The following is an 18863-nucleotide window of genomic DNA, read 5'->3' on the forward strand; positions in this document are numbered from 1 at the left end:
TCTCTCTCTCCCTGTGGGTCGCGTGGATTTTTCTCCGGGCCGTACGGTTTTTTCCTCCGCATTTAGAATTAACATGCCTTTCGAGTATTCGGCTGTTTACAATTTCCACGTGAAAATCCACTTCATTGGGCTATCATTTGTTGCCAAGTCGCTTCTGAAAAAGAGCCATTTAGCTCAGTGGGCCTTACTTGATAAAATAAAAAATAAATAGTTTAGATTTATAGTTTTACTCAAAAGTTAAATACGCAGCCCTGTTAATTGATTGCTCACGCGACTGCTGGCGGAAGGGCCCCCACTATAGGTAACTCTGGAGAATCTCCTCGCTGGCCAGATGTGTCGGAAGAGGAAGGAATACCCACGCTCTATCCCACCACACGCAACCTGCCAATCAACCAGTCACAGGAACACTCCCGAAAAGCCACACTGGCATGGCACACATTTGAAAAACAATCGCACTGAAGTTAAAGTGTTCTTGTCAATACATCTGCACAAGGTAGAGATGCACGTGTGAAATATTAAGGTTTGGGCTTAGGAGGAGGAGGGTTTTTTTTTAATCAGAGAAAAGGTGTTGTAACTGCTTATTAGCAAGTATAACATTTGTTCAAGAGTCATAAATGGGCAGGGCAGGAAGGCTGACGAAGAACCCAGCGGTGTGAATGAAGACCCAAGGAGGACAGTCATAGAGGAGGAGGAACACCCAAACGTCGTTCTCCACGCAGCGGAGGAGCCACGGTGACGTACCTATCCCTTGCCTGGGGTGAGCGGCGTTACTCACAGAGGCGAGATCTTGTCTCTCCCACTTCCCTTGAGTCAGCACCCCCGCCGTGTACGCGCGTGCGTCACACCTGGCCTGGCACAGTGCAACGCCCCACCAGTCACGCGGTGGGTTTGCTCGGCTCGGGAATCCCTTCCGCAGCCCCACCTGGCAGCGATTGCGGTTCAGTCTTGATCAATGTCCCGTGCAGGGGGCATAGCTATTGAGTGTGCAGGCGGTGCAACTGCCCCCCGGGGATTACGTAAGAAATCACAACGAAAATCACCGCATCTCAAGACGATGAATGGAAACAGCGTAGCGTGTCTGTCATGCAGTCGTCATAGGCAGAGGAGAAGGGGAAATGTCTTGAGGGATCACGACAACACGGATGGCTTGCGGTTGATTGGGGGGGGGAGGGAGGGAGTTCCATACAGGGTGCTTCAAAAAAAAGTTAACACCTCTGAGAATTTGCAACAATACCACGTGAAATGTGCTGCCTCCAGGCTCTGAAGACCACCTGGAGAAGATTCCAGGCACGTGTTGACAATGATGGCGAACAAGTGGAGAATGACTTTTTGAAGCTATTAAACATGACATTTGTTAGCATGTTACAGTCTACGTTCTCTTTCCATTTAAAACTATAGTCCCATATAAGTGTTAACATTTTTTTGAAGCACTCTGCTTTTAAAGGGTAGCAGAGGAGAAAGCGTGACCTGCCACTCAGCGGTGGGATGAGGGCCGCATTTAATTCCTTGCACCAGGGCCCATGCCGACCGTGCTGTGCCACTGGTCCCATGCCCATGGCGAGTCTGTGGCACTCATTGGGTTGAGTGACTGGTTGTGTGTGTGGGAGTATTTGGGACTCGCATAGATTTCATTGCGGGGGGGAGGAGTGGTGCATTAGAAACTCGGCTACCAGAGTTGTACTCCCTTGCGTGAATAACAGCAGTGGCGAGTCGTGATATCTCAACTGGTCTACGGGCAGCACGCACTCAAGGGGTGTACGTATATTTATAAATACAATTTCAATCACGTATCGCTGGATGTTAATCAGCCATAGAATACTGGTTCTCATGAGCACACATGACCGTAGCATTAAAAAAACGAGAAATGGGATGATGGAATCGAGTTATAATGCATGTACATTTCAAGCACTTATTTTCAGAGGAGAGGGTTCAGAGTTACCATTTAGATTTCAGTGGAACAAAATTACTTCAAAGAGACATTGGCAGAGGCAATTGTTGTTAACATTCCATACAAGTGGATACACTGAGGCTAGCTGGACAATGTAATTACTCATAGCAACAAGTTGGGGCTTGCCAGCCTTTAAAACGTAACAAGTCCTGATGCATTGTCGACAGTAAGGAGGTCATGGTCATCATCGGTATGAAATGTAGAAAAACGATCATTTGCACGCTGCGTTGTTGTGTAGTTGAAGTTATTCGCAAGTGAAAACAATCCGTGTCCCAACTCTGAGCAGGCACCTCCTATGCAATGTGGGTCCCACATGTGAACACCTGTGCAGGGACATCGCGGATGTCACTGTGTGATGCGGTGACATCACCACGGCGCCGGTGCCAGGCTAGGTGCACCTTGAGGCCACACTGACAGGTCACGGAACAGACCCAGGCAAGCGCCATGGGTTGAGTAACTGAGATGACTGACAGATGCACCACCAATGCTCCCTACTGCACCAATTTGCTGATTATTATCCGCCTGGCTCTCCGCTCGTTATTGCGAGCGTCCTTCACGAACCACCATCATGTCCCTTCACACTGGCCAGTGTGGTGAAAGGAGAGTGAAATAAACCCTATGACTAACACGGGATGGAGATGCCTTCATCCAGCAGTGGATTGACAAATGACATTGCGTTGCCATTGTGTTGCTGGTGTCAGGGTTCAAATCTGCCAAATTTGAAAATTACCAGCAGGAGATTACTCAATCGGGATTACACAAAACAGCAATCATCTCCCCCCCTATTGGCAGACTAATGCCGCAAGCCACTCTTACGAATGATACTCATCCTGGCCTGTTGACTTCTCACCTGGTTAAACATATAAGCTTGAGCTATCATCATACATTGCCTGTGACTTGCGAAAGTAAAACCTGCAGCCACGAAATATTCTACAAACAAAAGACCACCCATTAACTCCCCATTGTCAAGATAAATTGTGCTCAGGGGAAATCCCTCACATAATGTCCAACCTCAGTTCCAGAATGTAGTGTGCCTGGCATGACCTATTTGACCTCGTGACAGCATCGTTTTGTGAGAAATTACATTGGAGCAATCTCAGTGAACGTGTTGAAAATTCTACACCACTAGCGATGAATTGTCAAAGTGTGGTGTGGTCAACATTTATCAATTCGAGAGCTGGCTAAGGTATTAACATGTGTAACAGAAGAGACGGTGTAGCCGGTTGAAGCCGCCAAAGGCCAACGCACTTGCTCAGAATCCCTGCCTGTTTCATCATGCGAGAAATATTTTGGCTGCCTTGGTTGTGTGCGCCAGGCAGGAGCTGTCAGGCGCCGTGGCATTCGAGCCACAGAACACGTTTAAACACGACGGCGCAACGGTCAACAGTCGTTGTGATGATTTCCATGGAAATGATTACCGCTGTAACTCGCAAACCAAGCCCATGAGTTTTTTTTGTCACATTTTGACAATTCTGTTTAGATGCGAGTGGTTGTTGAAAAATATATATCAGATTTAAAACGTTGTTGAGTAATATTCATTCGACGCATGGGCGGCATGTATGTATCTTTGCCCCAGAGACACAAATTATCTCCCCCACCCTCCTTACACACACACACGAAAAACCCCTAAGTTGTGGAGGGGTCAACACCAGCGTGATACGGGAGCGTTAATCTACGTCAGGTGGGGAAAGCTGGAGGTCAAAGTCAAAACAACAAAATAAAAAAAAGTAGTTTCCTGCTCAAACAACCACCGCGCCAGTGCTCGTCGGCTCTTTATCGCCCCGAGCCACTCGTGGAAATTACAAATTCATTTGCCGAGGGTGAGTCGGGGGTGAGTCCATCCAGAAGTCAACCACTGTTGACTTCCCCACGAAGCGGTACGGGTGTTATCAACCCCAGAGAGACGGTGGACGGAGCACCAACTCCCCAGCCAGGATTTTAACTTGCAACCTTCCTGCTTACGAGCTGCTTGTGATACCACTGAGTCACCTGACCGGATGCAAACACAGCAACCAAATAAGCAGCACTTAATGAAGAGAGTATTGTTCATAGGGGCCGTCCATAAATGACGTCACGCGATTATGGACGATTTTTGACCCCCCCCCCTCGTCACACGGCGTCACGAAAAGCCAGAACCCCCCCTCAAATATTACGTCATAAAGCTCTGCCCCCCCAAAAAAATAAAACATGATTCAAATCGCTTTAAACTATTGTCATTGTAGTGCGTATTTAATGTGGCGCTGCACTCTGATGTTGTAGGAGAAAACATCAAAAAGTATATTTCACTAAGCAGAACGTGTTGTCTATATTTATTTAAAGTTGCGCATTTTGATGTGACGTCACATTTCTCACCCCCCCCCCCCGCACTCGTCACACATCGCCACAAATGTCTTACCCCCCCCCTAGGTGCGTGACGTCATTTATGGACGGCCCCATATCGTTCATTTTAAATTCTAGTTGAAACTAACAGCCATACTTACATTAAAAATATACTGTACATGTTACGTGGGGTCCTCTGGAGATTTTGGCCCTGAATAAATGTCCATTTTGCCTCCCACTAAGTCCAACCCTGCGTCAAGCCACTTCACTCACGTTGGCAATTATCCATCGAACGTGCCGCTGCGTTCAAAGGGGTATTCTTCTTCTTAGTTCTTTCGGTAAAGTCACGTAGAAGGGAAGTAATAAAATAATAAAAATATAACGTAACAAAATAATTCTCACGACGTTTCGGCCACAACGCAAGAAGCCGTCTTCAGGTGGAAAACAGGTCTGTCGAGAAGGCAGACTCTGCCTTCTCGATGAATCCCTGCAGTCACGAAAGCTTTAAATCGAAATTTAGGGGTATTCTTATTTCAGAAACTCGCAAAACTTTTCCCTCCGAAGCCGACCTTTTGGGCTGTTAGCCAACCTCTGCCCAGACATGAATGAACATGGTCTGCATATGTAACTACCATTCCATGTTGCTGACAAAGACAAATTAACCCCGTATCGCAGCGTTTACAGACTGTTGAGGCGAGTGCTGTTTGCGAGCGCCTATGAAGGCCGGCACAGCACACGAGGTGGTGGGTGGCCAGAATAAAGCCCAGCCGTCTTTGTATCCCCAGTGCTGATGCTTACTACACACCGCACCAGGTAAAAATTCGATTTAAAGCTTTCGTGACTGCAGGGATTCATCTTCTTGGTTCTTTCGGTAAAGTCACGTAGAAGGGAAATAATAACATAATAAAAATAAAACATAATAAAATTATTCTCACGACGCTGTCTCCCCGACAGACCTGGTCTTCACCTGATGACGGCTGCTTGCGTTGTGGCCGAAACGTCGTGAGAATAATTTTATTATGTTCTATTTTTATTATTTTATTATTTCCCTTCTACGTGACTTTACCGAAAGAACCAAGAAAATGAACCGCACCAGGTAGTTATAGCGGAGGCCCAGGACCGGCTCAGATTATAATCGCTTGTGAGCGGGCATCGAACTCAGGTCGACGGGTTCGTAGTGCGGCGTGCCAACTGCTCCACTAGCATTACGAACAATGCGCCTTTACAAAAAAAACTATTCGCAAAACTGAAACGTAACGGCGAATGTTCAGCGCGTCAAAAATGCACGTGGCCCTTTTTGATCGACCATTGCTGATTGTGACCCGCGCGCATTCGCAAAATGTGCTCTGCTCTGAGAAGAGCTTTGCATAAAAAAATTAACCCGTAAAAACAAAGTTTTTCACTATAAATCCTTTATATGCGTGGCGGCTAGAGTCCTCTCGTCCTCTGGCTTGAGATGGCTGCCACCTATGGGTCAGATGATTGCCTGCCACCATTAAGCAATTGGTAATTAAATATATATATTTTTTCCTAAAAAGTGTAAAGTTATGGGAAAAAAATTTCACGAAAATAAATTGTCACGCACAACGAGTCTGTGTGCAAAATGTCAGCTCGATTGGATCACGGGAAGTGGGTTAAAAAACGACCGAAAGATTTGCACGGTCGTAAGCGCGCAAGCAAGCAAGCAAGTGAACTTAATATAAAGGATTTAAAAAAGAGAAATGGACCACGAGCAAACAATTTGAGTGAAATTTATTCAAAACGGATACATACTATTCACTAAATCGCATTCTAAATCTATTCAAAACAGATATATTACACGTAAATTTGTATTCTTAAATACAACGCACAGCAAATATCATTGTGCAGTAATTTTCAGAGGAGAGAGAGTCACTTATATATTATATATATATATATGTATAGTGTGCGCATCTTGAAACCTTCCAACTCTCTCCATCACAGCTCTCAATCTCTCTTGTTCTTGCTGCAGTGATGCTGCTTATTCTTTGCGAATTGTTAGAATGTTGAATTATGCCCATCCCTGGGTCTGTGTTAATTATCGCAACTCCGATTCGCACGGTTGACTACGTCGGGTGCGAAAGAATTTCAACATACCTACGTACAATTACTGCACTTTCCGCGTGTTCACATCGATCCTACTCACGCACGTTTAGGAATTCGCAAAGCTGAGTGGCCGTACAGAAAATTACAAAAGATTGCAATCGAATGCCACCGCTACCTCGCCACTGTCGTTGAATAATTTTAGTTCGACATTCCGTGGCGCTCAAAATCGACCCATAGCTGAAACTTTTCAACAGTCGCTCCGACATTCCAGGTGCCTTCGTCTTATGAACGGCTCACATCACACATTCATATCCTGTTCACGTGTCAACCTCTCTGCTTCTCGCGCTTTCTTTGCTTCGTATACACCATCTTGTGCCGTAAGTGATGGACAGCCTTTCTCTACAACAGCTATTATAAGAATTTAAAAGTAGCTTTAATACGTGAATGTATATACCGAGTCATATGATTAACAGTGAATGTATTTACCATCGCAGGCAAATACGTTCAACCAATTCGGTAAAGGTGTATCTGCTCATCTTGCAAATCAATTTACAAGGATCGTTCAACATTGACGATACTGTAATATTAAAACTAGACAAAAATGTAACGTCATACAGGACTTTATTTTTCAAAGCAGACATCCCCTAACATTGGTGTACCCATCGTGTTTACCACATGATGAATACATGAATGCACATGTAATATATGTTGAAGGACGAACATCTTGTATGTGAACACAAATTTTGTCATCATCACTCCCTCGACGTTTTGACTTCCCCCCCCCACCCACCCACCTCGGGTACATTTTTGTTGTTGTTGTTGCAAATTTGACCGGGGCTCTCTGAGCAATCGAGAGACTGACACATTGACTGCATGTCTGAGCGTGACACTTTAATCGGGGAAATCACCACTTCATTGGGCCCAGCCCCACCTCACCCGGCACTTGTTATTTGAACAATATCGCAAATTGCTGTTATACTTCCGAGGGAAAACGCACGTCGACAATGGTTGCGGGATCCATGCGCACGCGTGATTTTTCTTCCTCGTGTATTTCTTCATGCGGTTGCCTCCTCCTCCTCCTCCTCTGTGCGTGCGCGTGTGTGCCCACTGACAAGTGCCGGGATGGTTCCAATGCAGAGATGCTTTACATGTCCCAGCTGGGACGGGAAGCACAGGAGCTCAGCCAACAGTCTTTCCGCCTGCCAAAACAACAACAGCAGCAGCACAGAGCCAACTCTGCCAATGAAGAGCGTTGTTCACACACACACACAGACAAAGATCCCCCCGTATAGCATGTGACATGCTTGATTTGAAGCTTTCGTGACTGCAGGAATCCATACTCTTTGGTTCTTTCGGTAAAGTCACGTAGGTAGAAAATAAAATAGATCACGACGTTTCGGGCGCAACACAAGCGTCCGTCATCAGGTGGGAAAGCATGGTCTGCATCAGCAGCAGACCATGCTTTTTTATTTTATTTTATACCTACGTGACTTTACCGAAAGAACCAAAGAGTATGTAACATGCTGTTGGGGCAAGTGCTGTTAGCGAGCAGCACCTGTGAAGGTCCACACGGCACACGAGGGGGTGGGTGGCCAGCACCACGCCCGGCCGCCTTTGTCTCCCCAGTGTTGATGCTTGTACACACTGAACCAGGCACTCATTTAAGGCTCGGTCAATCCAGGTGAGAGAGAGCCAGTTAGCATTTCACATATCGCTCACCACTGATGATGTTTCACTGCCAGGAATGGAACTCGGCTTTGCCGGGTTCCGTAACGCGGCGTGCGCCAATCCATTAAGTCACCGTCGCACGCGCAGGCACACCACAGACACACCACAGACACACCACAGACACACCACAGACACACCGCAATCACACCGCAGGCACACCGCAGGCACTGGGGCAAGCGGCTGACATAGGCGCCCAACGCAGCAGGAAGCACCGAGGCAGCACCGTGAAGCAACGTGTGCTCTCTAAATCTCAGACCGCTCGCGTGACCGTGTCACGTGACGACTCCGTCGTTGATGCAAAGCGATAAATTTTGTCACTGGTTGGTAACTCACACCCGTCCACCCCTGCTCCTGTCATGCCAGCAAAGAGGGGTCCCATGTGTCTGAGACGGTGGGGCGAGGTGGATGGGACGGTGGTGTTTGAGGTTAGCCTTGCAAGCACGCTCTCAGACGGGTAGGCAGATCGGCAGTGACATCGGTAGGGAGATGTAGGTAGGCGTTCAGGTAGGTAGGCAGAAAGACAGGCATATAATCAGATAGACAAGTAGGTAGGCAAGTAGATTGGTTACTAGGTAGGTAGGCAGAGAAATAGGTAGGCAGTTACGTGGGACGGCAGGCAGGCAGTCAGGTAGGTATATGTACAGATCGGCAGGGAGGCATCTTCGTTGGCAGACAGGTAGGTGCCAAGGCAAGCAAGCAGGGAGGTATTGAAGTAGGTACGTCAATAGGCACACAGGCAGACAAGTAGGCATGTAGTTAGGTAGGAAGGTAGATTAATGGTTAAACAGGTAAGGCGGTAGGCAAATAGACAGGTAAGCAAGCAAATAAACATGACAACAGACAGGTGAATAGACAAGCAGGCAGGTCGACAAGTGAATGGGTTGGTAAGCAAGGTGGGTTAAGGTTGGAGTAGGACTACCACGTGGTGCCCATAATGGCCATAGCCTCCTTGGGCGCAATGTGCTGAGCAGAGGGGCCCCGTGCGAGTGGCAGTGGAGCTCTCCACTCTGTCATCGCGTTTCCCCCTGTTTAGACCCGGTGTGGGAATATTTTTTTAAACCCCACGCAACAAAGAACTCGATACTCCCCGAGCGCGGGGTCCTACAGCAGCAGCCGCGCCCCGATGCCTCGCAGAGCCGCCCCTCCCCGCCGGATCCTCCGAGGGGATGTCTCGATGTAAGGGATCCATCCCAAGGCTCCTCTCTCGTTGCAGGAGAGAGGAGCCTTGTATGGCGCGAGCCGGTGCGAGGAATGGGCTGCGGTGCGTCTCACAGGAACACCGACGTGTGTGTATAACTGTACCTTCTATTCTTAGTCACAATACCGGGACGTCTGCAATTTAACCCCCCCCCCCCAGACTTCTGCTCGCTGGATCTGAGTAATTAAAGCGGTCGGTCTCATGTAATTTTTTTAAATATTGGGCGATGCGACATAATGTTGGTTCGGCTGAATATGTGTCTGGAACTTCCTTCCATCCCCCTTGTCATACACAGATGACTTTCTACCCCATGCCCCTATCGACCCTATGCCCCTGCTCAAGTCCAAGGCTCAATACCTTCCTTCCTTTTTCACATCGCCTAAGATTGACCACCTCTCTCTGAATTAAATGTGCCCGCTGGTTTTGTACAGCGTCCTGAGATGCCGCCACATTTAGACGCAATATAAATCCAAATTTAATTGTAGAGTTACATTAATGATACAGTTTTTTGGGTTGCGTTCGCTAAGTGCGGCAACTGTTTAATAATAAATAAATGCAAATAATGTACAACTTTTCGTCAACGCTCTGCTGTGTGGATGGAGGCCTTCGCAAACCCTGTCACCCACAGCAGTTGTATGACCATACTTCATCACGCCAGTTAGTGGGGGTTGGCGAATGTGGGACCTCACGCACGCCACAGATGTTAGCTGTGGTTGTGAATTCAACTGGAGTTGCCAGGTTCGTAGTGCGGTGTTGCTGATCGCTGCATCACTGGAACAAATAACCGTTGAGAATATAATAATTAAGATTTTGTTCTCAATGTTCAAAATAAATTTCGATTCAAAGCTTTCGTGACTGCAGGGATTCATCTTCTTGGTTCTTTCGGTAAAGTCAAGTAGAAGGGAAGTAATAAAATAATAAAAATAAAACATAATAAAATAATTCTCACGACGTTTCGGCCACAACGCAAGCAGCAACGTCGTGAGAATTATTTTATTATGTTTTATTTTTATTATTTTATTACTTCCCTTCTACGTGACTTTACCGAAAGAACCAAGAAAATGTTCAAAATAGTTTGTTCTACTTGATTATGGTTGTCTGAAATGGCAACTGATACATCAATTTCATGCTTAGTTAGCCAGGAAATGGCTTCACTTGATGTGCGTTGATTTATTCAATGGCTCAGTTTCATTGTTGAGCGCACAGTCGTTCGCTGCATCGTGGTAGATGGTTTTGTCGGTGCTTCCATAGTCGTATGCCGATATTTTTTGCTTTTAATTTTCACTCTGAAGGCAGTCGGCAGACTTGCCATGAGATACGTGGATGCGATTTTTAATGCGTCCATCGTTCTGCATTGCCCACAACATTATTTTGACTTTTGTTTCCTTGATTTGGAATGGGTTTGAGTCAAAAGTGTGTTGTTATCCGATTACTAAAATATCCTGCCTGAACTCATCAGATGTCAGAATACCAAGTGTTGTCACTTTGGGCTGCAAGGGTGGTTGGGAGATTGCAGTAATACGATATTTAATCGTTATCTCCATTTACATGTGAGTTTTCTCTGACTACTCCAGTTTCTTCACCATTGGAATATGCCAAAGAGTTTTGAGTTTCAAAGAGGCCCTTTCTGGTTCAAGCGCAATAACTATGATCATTATTATTTGTGATTGAAAAGTTGGCACCAAAGTGTACAAGCAGACACTCTACCACGAGGCACCGAGAGGAATAAATCCCACAAGCCATCACGACTCAAATTCAAAATAATTCACACGGCCACTCTTACTCTTTTAAGGCATTTAATGTAATTAATGTCATCGACTGCAGACATTGCTAACATGCAAATTCATTCTATGTTTACAGGTTTAGTTTTTGCATCAGTCAGGGCAGCACCCTATCAAAATAAAAGTATTATCAAACTTCCGTGCTCAAGGGAGCGCTTTGCCGTGACACGGTGATTTGGGGAGCCTTATTGTGACAGGGTGCTGCCCGCGCTGCCAAATTTAACGCGGACTGCCTGAACTGCAACACCGACAATCCATGCAAACACACTGCCAGTGAGTGTGGCTGTAAGAGTGGCTCAACATACATTTCACTCCTTAACCAACCACTGAAAATTTACTTTTGACGCCGCTTCTTCGGAAGAGATCCCGTCTTATGCTTTTTTTCCTTGTGGCATTGACACTTTTTGTTTGTTAAATAGCTTCCAGAAACACCTCGCATGCATCTAGAATGAGGTGCAAGGGGATGTTTTACCCCACGTGACAAAGCCGACAACATACAGCAACCTTTACGCAGGATCCATGAGCAACATTTCCTGCGGACTGTCCCACATCTCAAACCACAATCTTCTCCTTCGCTACTTTAATTAGTGTCTGATTCACCCCGCTACTACGCCACGTGTCCCACACCAGATCCACGTCCGTCTGCAAAGCATAACTTTGTTTTCCCGTTCAATATAATAAAGAAATAAGATGGTGTATGTGCAAGGCTAATCCTCGAGTCGTGAGTTGGCATGCAAGTCCTTCTTTATATACCGCAAATGGCAGTGGCAAGTTAATATATGATGCACGGAATATATTTGGCTGTCCATAAATTGGTGGAACGTTGATGTGGCTCGCAGGAAATTGGAACCGTGGTGGCATAAAACTGCATTCCTTGAAATCTACTGGTGCGTGGTGAGCCAGTCTTAGCCATATAATGGCAATAACAAAACAAATGCAGGTCCCTGTCAATCCACAGCTGAACAAGGGCCTTCCCACAAGATGCTGGCCATGGGAATTGTCTGAGCATATTTTACAACGCGGGACGGTCAATTATGTTCGCCTTGGTTGGGAATCACACTCAGGTGACCAGGTTCACAGTGCAATTCCGAAGCTACCGTGTTACTGCTCCCCTGCCCTGCCCCTCCCCCCTGCCCCAATATATAGCCATATAATACCGGCGTCATGCTTAACTGTAGAATGTACAATTATGGTACAATCCTTGAACTTCCTTGACTGAAAAATCTCTCAAAAAACAACTCGTTTCACCAATCCACCTCCAAGCGATTATGTATTGTTTTGATGTTCTTTGTATTGTTTACGTTGAATTGGTCACATTGCACACAATTCTGAGATGCTCTGATATTAAAAGACTTAAAAAATCCCATTGTTATTTTATTATTACAATTTGAAAATGTTGATTGTAAGCATATTCGTTGTGAGAGGGGCTAGATGGGGGCTGGGCCCCCTCCCCTGCTGAAGGCTCGGCCCTGCCGCTTAATTGCCATCGTTGGTGTCAAAAATTGCTGGAACAAAATGCAACACAGGTGGCAATCACGTGCTGGGCGTCGCATCGATGACTCTAAGACACGGGGGCTGAGAGCTGGGGCAGATTCACGATAGACATGAGCAGATCATATTGCTACCATCGTTACTCATTCCGCTTAGAATTATACATTTGCGTAAAGTTTGTTTAACATTGACTGGGCCGTTTCATCCTCTAATGTTGTGCATGCCCCCCCCCATCCCTTGAAACAATAGCAAGCCACAGATTTGCATGTATCCCAGGTCTCCCCCGGCATTGATGAAAATCCAAGTAGCCCCTGCACCTCCACCTCTCCCGCCTCCTCCTTCTCCTCGTCGGTTCCTTACCGCAGGGCGCAGATGTTGGATTTGGTGGCGGCCAGGCTGTGCAGGGTGCCGCTGTAGCCGGGGAACATGTAGGTCTTGTGGTGGCGTGTGCGGATTGCCGAGCCCACGCAGTACTCGCGCGAGGGAGACAGTATGTACTTGTTCGGCGAGTCCAGGGTCACGCTGAGCCGCCTGCGGGCAGCGCTCCACGCGCCCAGGCTCGGGTCGTAGGTCTCCAGGCCGCTTCGCGTCGAGTGGAACTGCCCGTACCAGCCGCGCGTCCACCTCCACGGCCACTCGCGGATCCTCTCGCTCCAGATCCGCGGTGAGTAGCTGCTCCAGCCCAGGATGGGGCTGGCGCTCCAGCGACCGGAGCTGGCGCTTAGCCACTTGCTGACGGAGCGCACGCGCCACCGTTCCGCTGAGCCCCAGCGGAACTGGTTGTAGGGAAGCTCCTTCTGGTAGCTGGGTATGTAGTAGGGCATGGCTGCTGGTGGAGCGTGGCGGTCGCCGGCGGTGGCGGCGTTTGTTCCGAGGAGTCTGTGCAGTCGGGAGTGTGCGGAAAACGCGCGGATGGGGCAGCTGCTTTAAACAAAAATGCTGAACGATTGGCGCAGTGGCGGACGTCGTGCGAGATAACAACAAAGGCAAACAAGCGACTGAATCATCTGAAACCACAACACGAATGAGCGAAGAAGAAAAAGGAGACGAGAGACACGAGAAGGGATGAAGAAAAAAAACGCAATATGTAAAATAAAATGTTAGGTTCGTCAGCCAATGGCCCTTCCAGAACCGATTGTTTGCTCTGGGTCGAATTCCTAGATGGGAAATATTGATCTGGATAACCAATTGGCTGATGGACCTATATGTAATTTTATTTATTTGGCATTTAGACTCTTGTCTCTGTATTATTTAAGAGAAAATATATATATACAGCCTGTCCTCTGTTCAACACACATAGCCACTCAAATATCAAAATGCATGCCCTTCGTTATTTGTCTATTTGTCTATGGGAGCTGGGTTAAGGCTTAAGTGAAAACACAAATTTATAATTGTTGTGCAAACGCTGATAAACTGGCTAAGACCATCAAATCGCTGAAAGCGGGGATGTGGTTTAATCTCGGGTGGTTGTCCAAGTACATTAATATATACCCCACACAAAACCTCAACAACGTCTCCCACCAATCCGAAAACAAACGTCTCCAATATTTTAACTCTCCTCTGTGCGACACGGGAGCCTTCACCTTCACACAATATTCATTCACGGGTCGAGAAGAAAATAAGAGGCTCGTGAGAAATCAGTCGCGTATCTCTTGTCGACGGTGGATCGCCCTCGCGTATGAGCGTCCTCAATCCTGCCCCTCCGTGCCACCGTACCTGCTGCGATGAGCTGCGGAGGGAGGAGAGGGCTGGGAGTCAGGCCGGCGTGCGAGCGTGTGCGACGTCTGCCACAGAAGCGGGCTTATTTAACGTGTCGAAGGGGCAGCGAGTTCCATCTACGATGGGCCCGGCCACTCGCCGAGAGCACGCAAGTCCCCAATCCCTTGTGTCGATCGCTAATTCGAGACGTGCCTCCGAAAATAATAACGCTCCTTAACCAGGCATGGAGTATTTGGCCTCTGAGTCGTTAATTCGGGCGTCCTGATGTCACTTCTTAAGTGCAACGTTCGTGTGTGCCTACAAGATGGAAAGATGGCACTCTGTGATAGAGAACACACAGGTGCGGAAACATTCAGTTGCAAATGCGTTGGATATTGCAAAAAAAAATTGTCTTGGCCCTATTGTGGATCTTGTAAAATTGTCATACAGCAGTACCTTTAGAAATCACAAGTTTTCCTTAATTATATTATTAATTTATATCAATTTATATCCGCCATGTCACGAGACAAAAGTGTCTTTTTGGAACTCGCACACAACTGTGTATCATCTTCTTGGTTCTTTCGGTAAAGTCACGTAGAAGGGAAGTAATAAAATAGTAAAAATAGAACATAATAAAATACAATTCTCACGACGTTTCGGCCACAACGCCGAAACGTTGAAAGACAGCCCTGTTCTTCACCTGAGGACAGCTGCTTGCGTTGTGGCCGAAACGTCGTGAGAATTGTATTTTATTACGTTTTATTTTTATTATTTTATTATTTCCCTTCTACGTAACTTTACCGAAAGAACCAAGAAGATGAATCCCTGCAGTTACGAAAGCTTTAAATCGAAATTTAACTGTGTATCACTCCATGTTAGGGCATGGCCTGTGGAAGGAGATATCACAAAACAATTTCTGAGTTCCCTTAAAGGATGAACATGTGAGAGATCCCTTAAATGGATCATTAATCCACACACGAGGGGGCACATCAACAGCACTGACCATGGTACAATCTCGTCCTTGTTGACACTTGGAAATGGGAACCCAAAATCTATTATATGTGCTACGTAAAAAGGCTGACATTGCACCGATTAAATGTTTTGACACTTCCTGTGAACACACCCGTTCGTGTCCCATTGGATCTGGTGGCACCTTTGGCACGGTGAAACGAGCACGACCTCGTCTGGATTTGTTTGCCAATAATTGCAACGAATGGGATGACGAATGGCTTTGCAACCCCCACTCTCTTCTCTCCGTTCACCCTGTCAAGACGTGAACTGTTGCTGCGCGCTCCCCGATATTCACTCAATCGTCATTTGCTTCGTAACTCACAGATGGCGGTGAGGTGGTGGTCAGACAGCCGCGAGTTCTCTGCAAGAAGAATGTTGCCCGCTCCCCAGCTCAGATCACTCCCTCTCGACAAGCTCGCGTCATGGAAAGTGAACGTGCTGCCGATGTTTTCGTGTGTTGCTCGTTCTCGTAGTAATTTTCATCCTCGAGTTTTAAAATGGAGCAAATAGACAATTGTATTTCAGTTAATGAAGTTGGATGCTGTTAAAGATCATGATAATGACCTGTTTGACATCTCCTCCATGGAATATTGTATTTATAACATTAAGCCGTGTTGTTAACACCAGAAGGGAAAACATGTTAAGAACTGAAAATACGATTATGTTGTTTGAGGAAGTGCATAAGTTTGAAGGCAGAGTACACGAGGCAACGAAACGTTAGCCATACCCCGAACCATACACAACTCTCAAAACCAGACATTGGTACGAGCCCACACACTGACCCTAAGGGGCCGTCCATAGATGACGTCACGCACCTGGGGGGGGGGGGGCAGAGCTTTGTGACGTCATATTTGAGGGGGGAGGTCTGACTTTTTGTGACGCCGTGTGACGAAGGGGGGGGGTCAAAAAGCATCCAAAATCGCGTGACGTCATTTATGGACGGCCTCTAACCAACCAACCAACCAACTACACAGCCAACCAGTACTAAACCTACCCTCAGCCACCCCAACACCTTAACTAGCTCGCCAAACAATGACTTAGGAGCTCTTCCACTGGCTCGAGCCGGCAAACCAGCCAATGGTACCAGCACAGGGGTCGGAAACCAAAATAACAAGAAGAGCCATTTTTTTCGAATTTCAAGAGCCGCACTGCAGTCTTGAAAGACCCATTTACGAGCCATAGCCTTACCCACACCAGCCACATACATCAGCCCTAACCAATAAGCTAACCAATGCCAAGTACTCGCCCTCCCACTGGCTCTGACTAGTCAACCCAGCCACTGGTACGAGCCATAGCCTCACCCACACCAGCTATACACACACATCTGCCCTAACCAATAAGCTAACCAATGCCCAGTACTCGCCCTCCCACTGGCTCTGACTGGCAACCCAGCCACTGGTACTGGCTACTCTCCCAGTGACCCACCAACCTGAACACGAAACCCACACCAGACGCTTCGGGGGGAGTGACCATCCATTGATTTAGTTTTCGGTGTTGGGGCTCACAGCGCCGTCTAGCGAACACACCGAGTAGTGGAACGCAATGTTTTTGTTATTATTATATATAACTTTGTGTGTGTTTGTGATTTATTCGGTGATGCTGGCTTTGCTGCGTTGGTTAGTGGTTTCACACACAAGGATACATAACAAAACATATTAACAACCCCAACGCATTCGAAATGTCAATACCACCGTGGCTTTAAAGAGGAAATGTCCACGACAGGCCACGGTTCGGGCAGTGACCCGTATTTTTCGCGCATGATGTGCTATTGAGTACGAGTTGAGTTGATGTGTTTGTTATATAACACAGTGGTAGGCACGACACATTTTTGGACTGGTATTTATACAGGGGCATGATTGTTATACCGTACTGCTTACGGACTGTTTACAGGACTGCATTGAGCGCATCAGTCACGGACTTACATTGATTTGTTGTGATGTTACAGATTGAGTCAACTTCTGTCATCTTCAATTCTACACACGAATAAAACACACAACATGCATGACATCATCATAACACGTACATTTAATGTTCACAAAACAGTTCCAATCAACGCATGACGATGATTAAAGCCTCTCCATTTTTTTCGAGATCCACATTTACGTCGGAGATTGTCTAGATATAATTCTTATTTCAAGTCAACATATGTACTACAAATTGATACGTTCTCATATAGAGGTGGTTATGTCATTATTAATTCAAACGTTCAACGTTAAAGTATCTACATCCTGAACAAGCGTGGCAATTCCGCATTCTAATCAACAAGCAATCAATCTCCTCGCAAGCATGATTCACTTGTACGCTTTGTTTTTTTCGGTAAAGTCACGTAGGTAAAAAATAAAATAAATGAAAACAACTAAATAAAATCACGACGTTTCGGGCGCAACACAAGCGTCCTTCTTCAGGTGGGGACAACGTAGCGAAAGCTTCAAATCTAAAATGATTCACTTGATTTATCACAGAGTGGTACCGAATTTTACCGACCCTGGAAGGATCATAAAGATATAAGTAAATCTCCGAGCTATGAGTTCTAACCACAAGCATCCATTAACAGCAGGGTCTGGTTGCAATGGATGACCCATCTTGGGGATGCAGGATTACACTTGATAAACAGCGGTCCGGTTTGGCTCTAGAAGAGAGTTAAGTCTATAATTGGATCTTACAAGTTGCATGGCTTAGGAGTGAGTAGGCTTGGCTGACTGGAGGGATGGAGGGAGACTGTCGGCCCTGTCTTTCTGGAATCTGCAAGCCCTTTGTCAATCCACCCGCAAAGCCCAAGCCGTTTATGTCACATGGGGGTTTGTATGACCTTACTTCACCACGCAGGTCAGTGTGCGGTGGTCAAAGCCACTGGGATAGCAGTCGTCAATCGTTGTTTATATTTCCGCATGAACCATATCATTGACACAATTTTCGCTCAACAATTATGAAAAATTTTACGGAAAAAAATATTTCCTAAAAGCTGTAACTAAAATGTTTAACCGATTTAATAACGGACTATTTGTCCGAATGAAAGGCAATGGTCAGGTGTGTTGGCATTCATAACATTTTCCTTGAAGGCAGCTTGCACTCTTTCCAAACAAGTACATTTCGTATTTTTCATAGGAAACAATTCAACTGTTGAAGGTATCAATACATCATCTCTGTTCGACGAGATATGCACGTGGAGGAGGCGAAATCATAGTTTTATTCGTATTCATTCATAGGGGAAAGTTGGGGAGCAAAAAACGCGTGTGAACAAAAAAGTTGCTATGTTTGTAAAAAAAATACATTAAATAACCCAATGTGATTTGTGAAAATAAATAACGCTAAACATTTCTATGGATATAAACATTTCATAGGCAGAGGTGAACCTAAAAGTCGTAAGCCTTGACTTGAATAGAGGGATGAGGGTTATGCCACCTTCAAACGGAACCCAAGGCGTCTTCGGGAGCGGAGAGATTTACGTAATTCGCTACGTGGTGGCTCAGAATTTGAACAATGGGCAGCGAAGCATCAACCCGACTTTCGTGTCCCCGCGGACGAGGGCTTCGCTCCATAGCGCGCAACACGTTAGGCAACGCGAGTGGCGCGCGGAGCCTCGCTGTCACTGACCACAAGCCAGAAGGAAGGCAGACACAGGGTG

The 18863-nt window shown here is 46.4% G+C and overlaps 1 protein-coding gene across 8 annotated transcripts in view; it reads right to left on the reverse strand.

The window, feature by feature from the left end:
- Positions 1-7133: 7133 nt before the first annotated feature.
- The window catches only part of LOC144931748 (uncharacterized), a 38062-nt gene continuing 26332 nt past the window's right edge, over positions 7134-18863 (reverse strand). For 5 of the 8 annotated variants that reach the window (XM_078855986.1, XM_078855988.1, XM_078855985.1 and 2 more), the window contains 4 exons: positions 17161-17211; positions 14113-14258; positions 12890-13408; positions 7134-7530 (listed from right to left, as the gene is read on the reverse strand). In XM_078855986.1, the coding sequence (XP_078712112.1) occupies positions 7476-7530; positions 12890-13353 (519 nt within the window). In that variant the 5' untranslated portion in view covers positions 13354-13408; positions 14113-14258; positions 17161-17211 and the 3' untranslated portion in view covers positions 7134-7475. The remainder of the gene's footprint in view (positions 7531-12889; positions 13409-14112; positions 14259-17160; positions 17212-18863) is intronic. The other 3 variants (XM_078855989.1, XM_078855992.1, XM_078855993.1) reach the window with 1 other exon arrangement.

This window comes from Lampetra fluviatilis, chromosome 4, assembly GCF_964198595.1.
Source record: "Lampetra fluviatilis chromosome 4, kcLamFluv1.1, whole genome shotgun sequence".
Lineage (NCBI taxonomy): Eukaryota > Metazoa > Chordata > Hyperoartia > Petromyzontiformes > Petromyzontidae > Lampetra > Lampetra fluviatilis.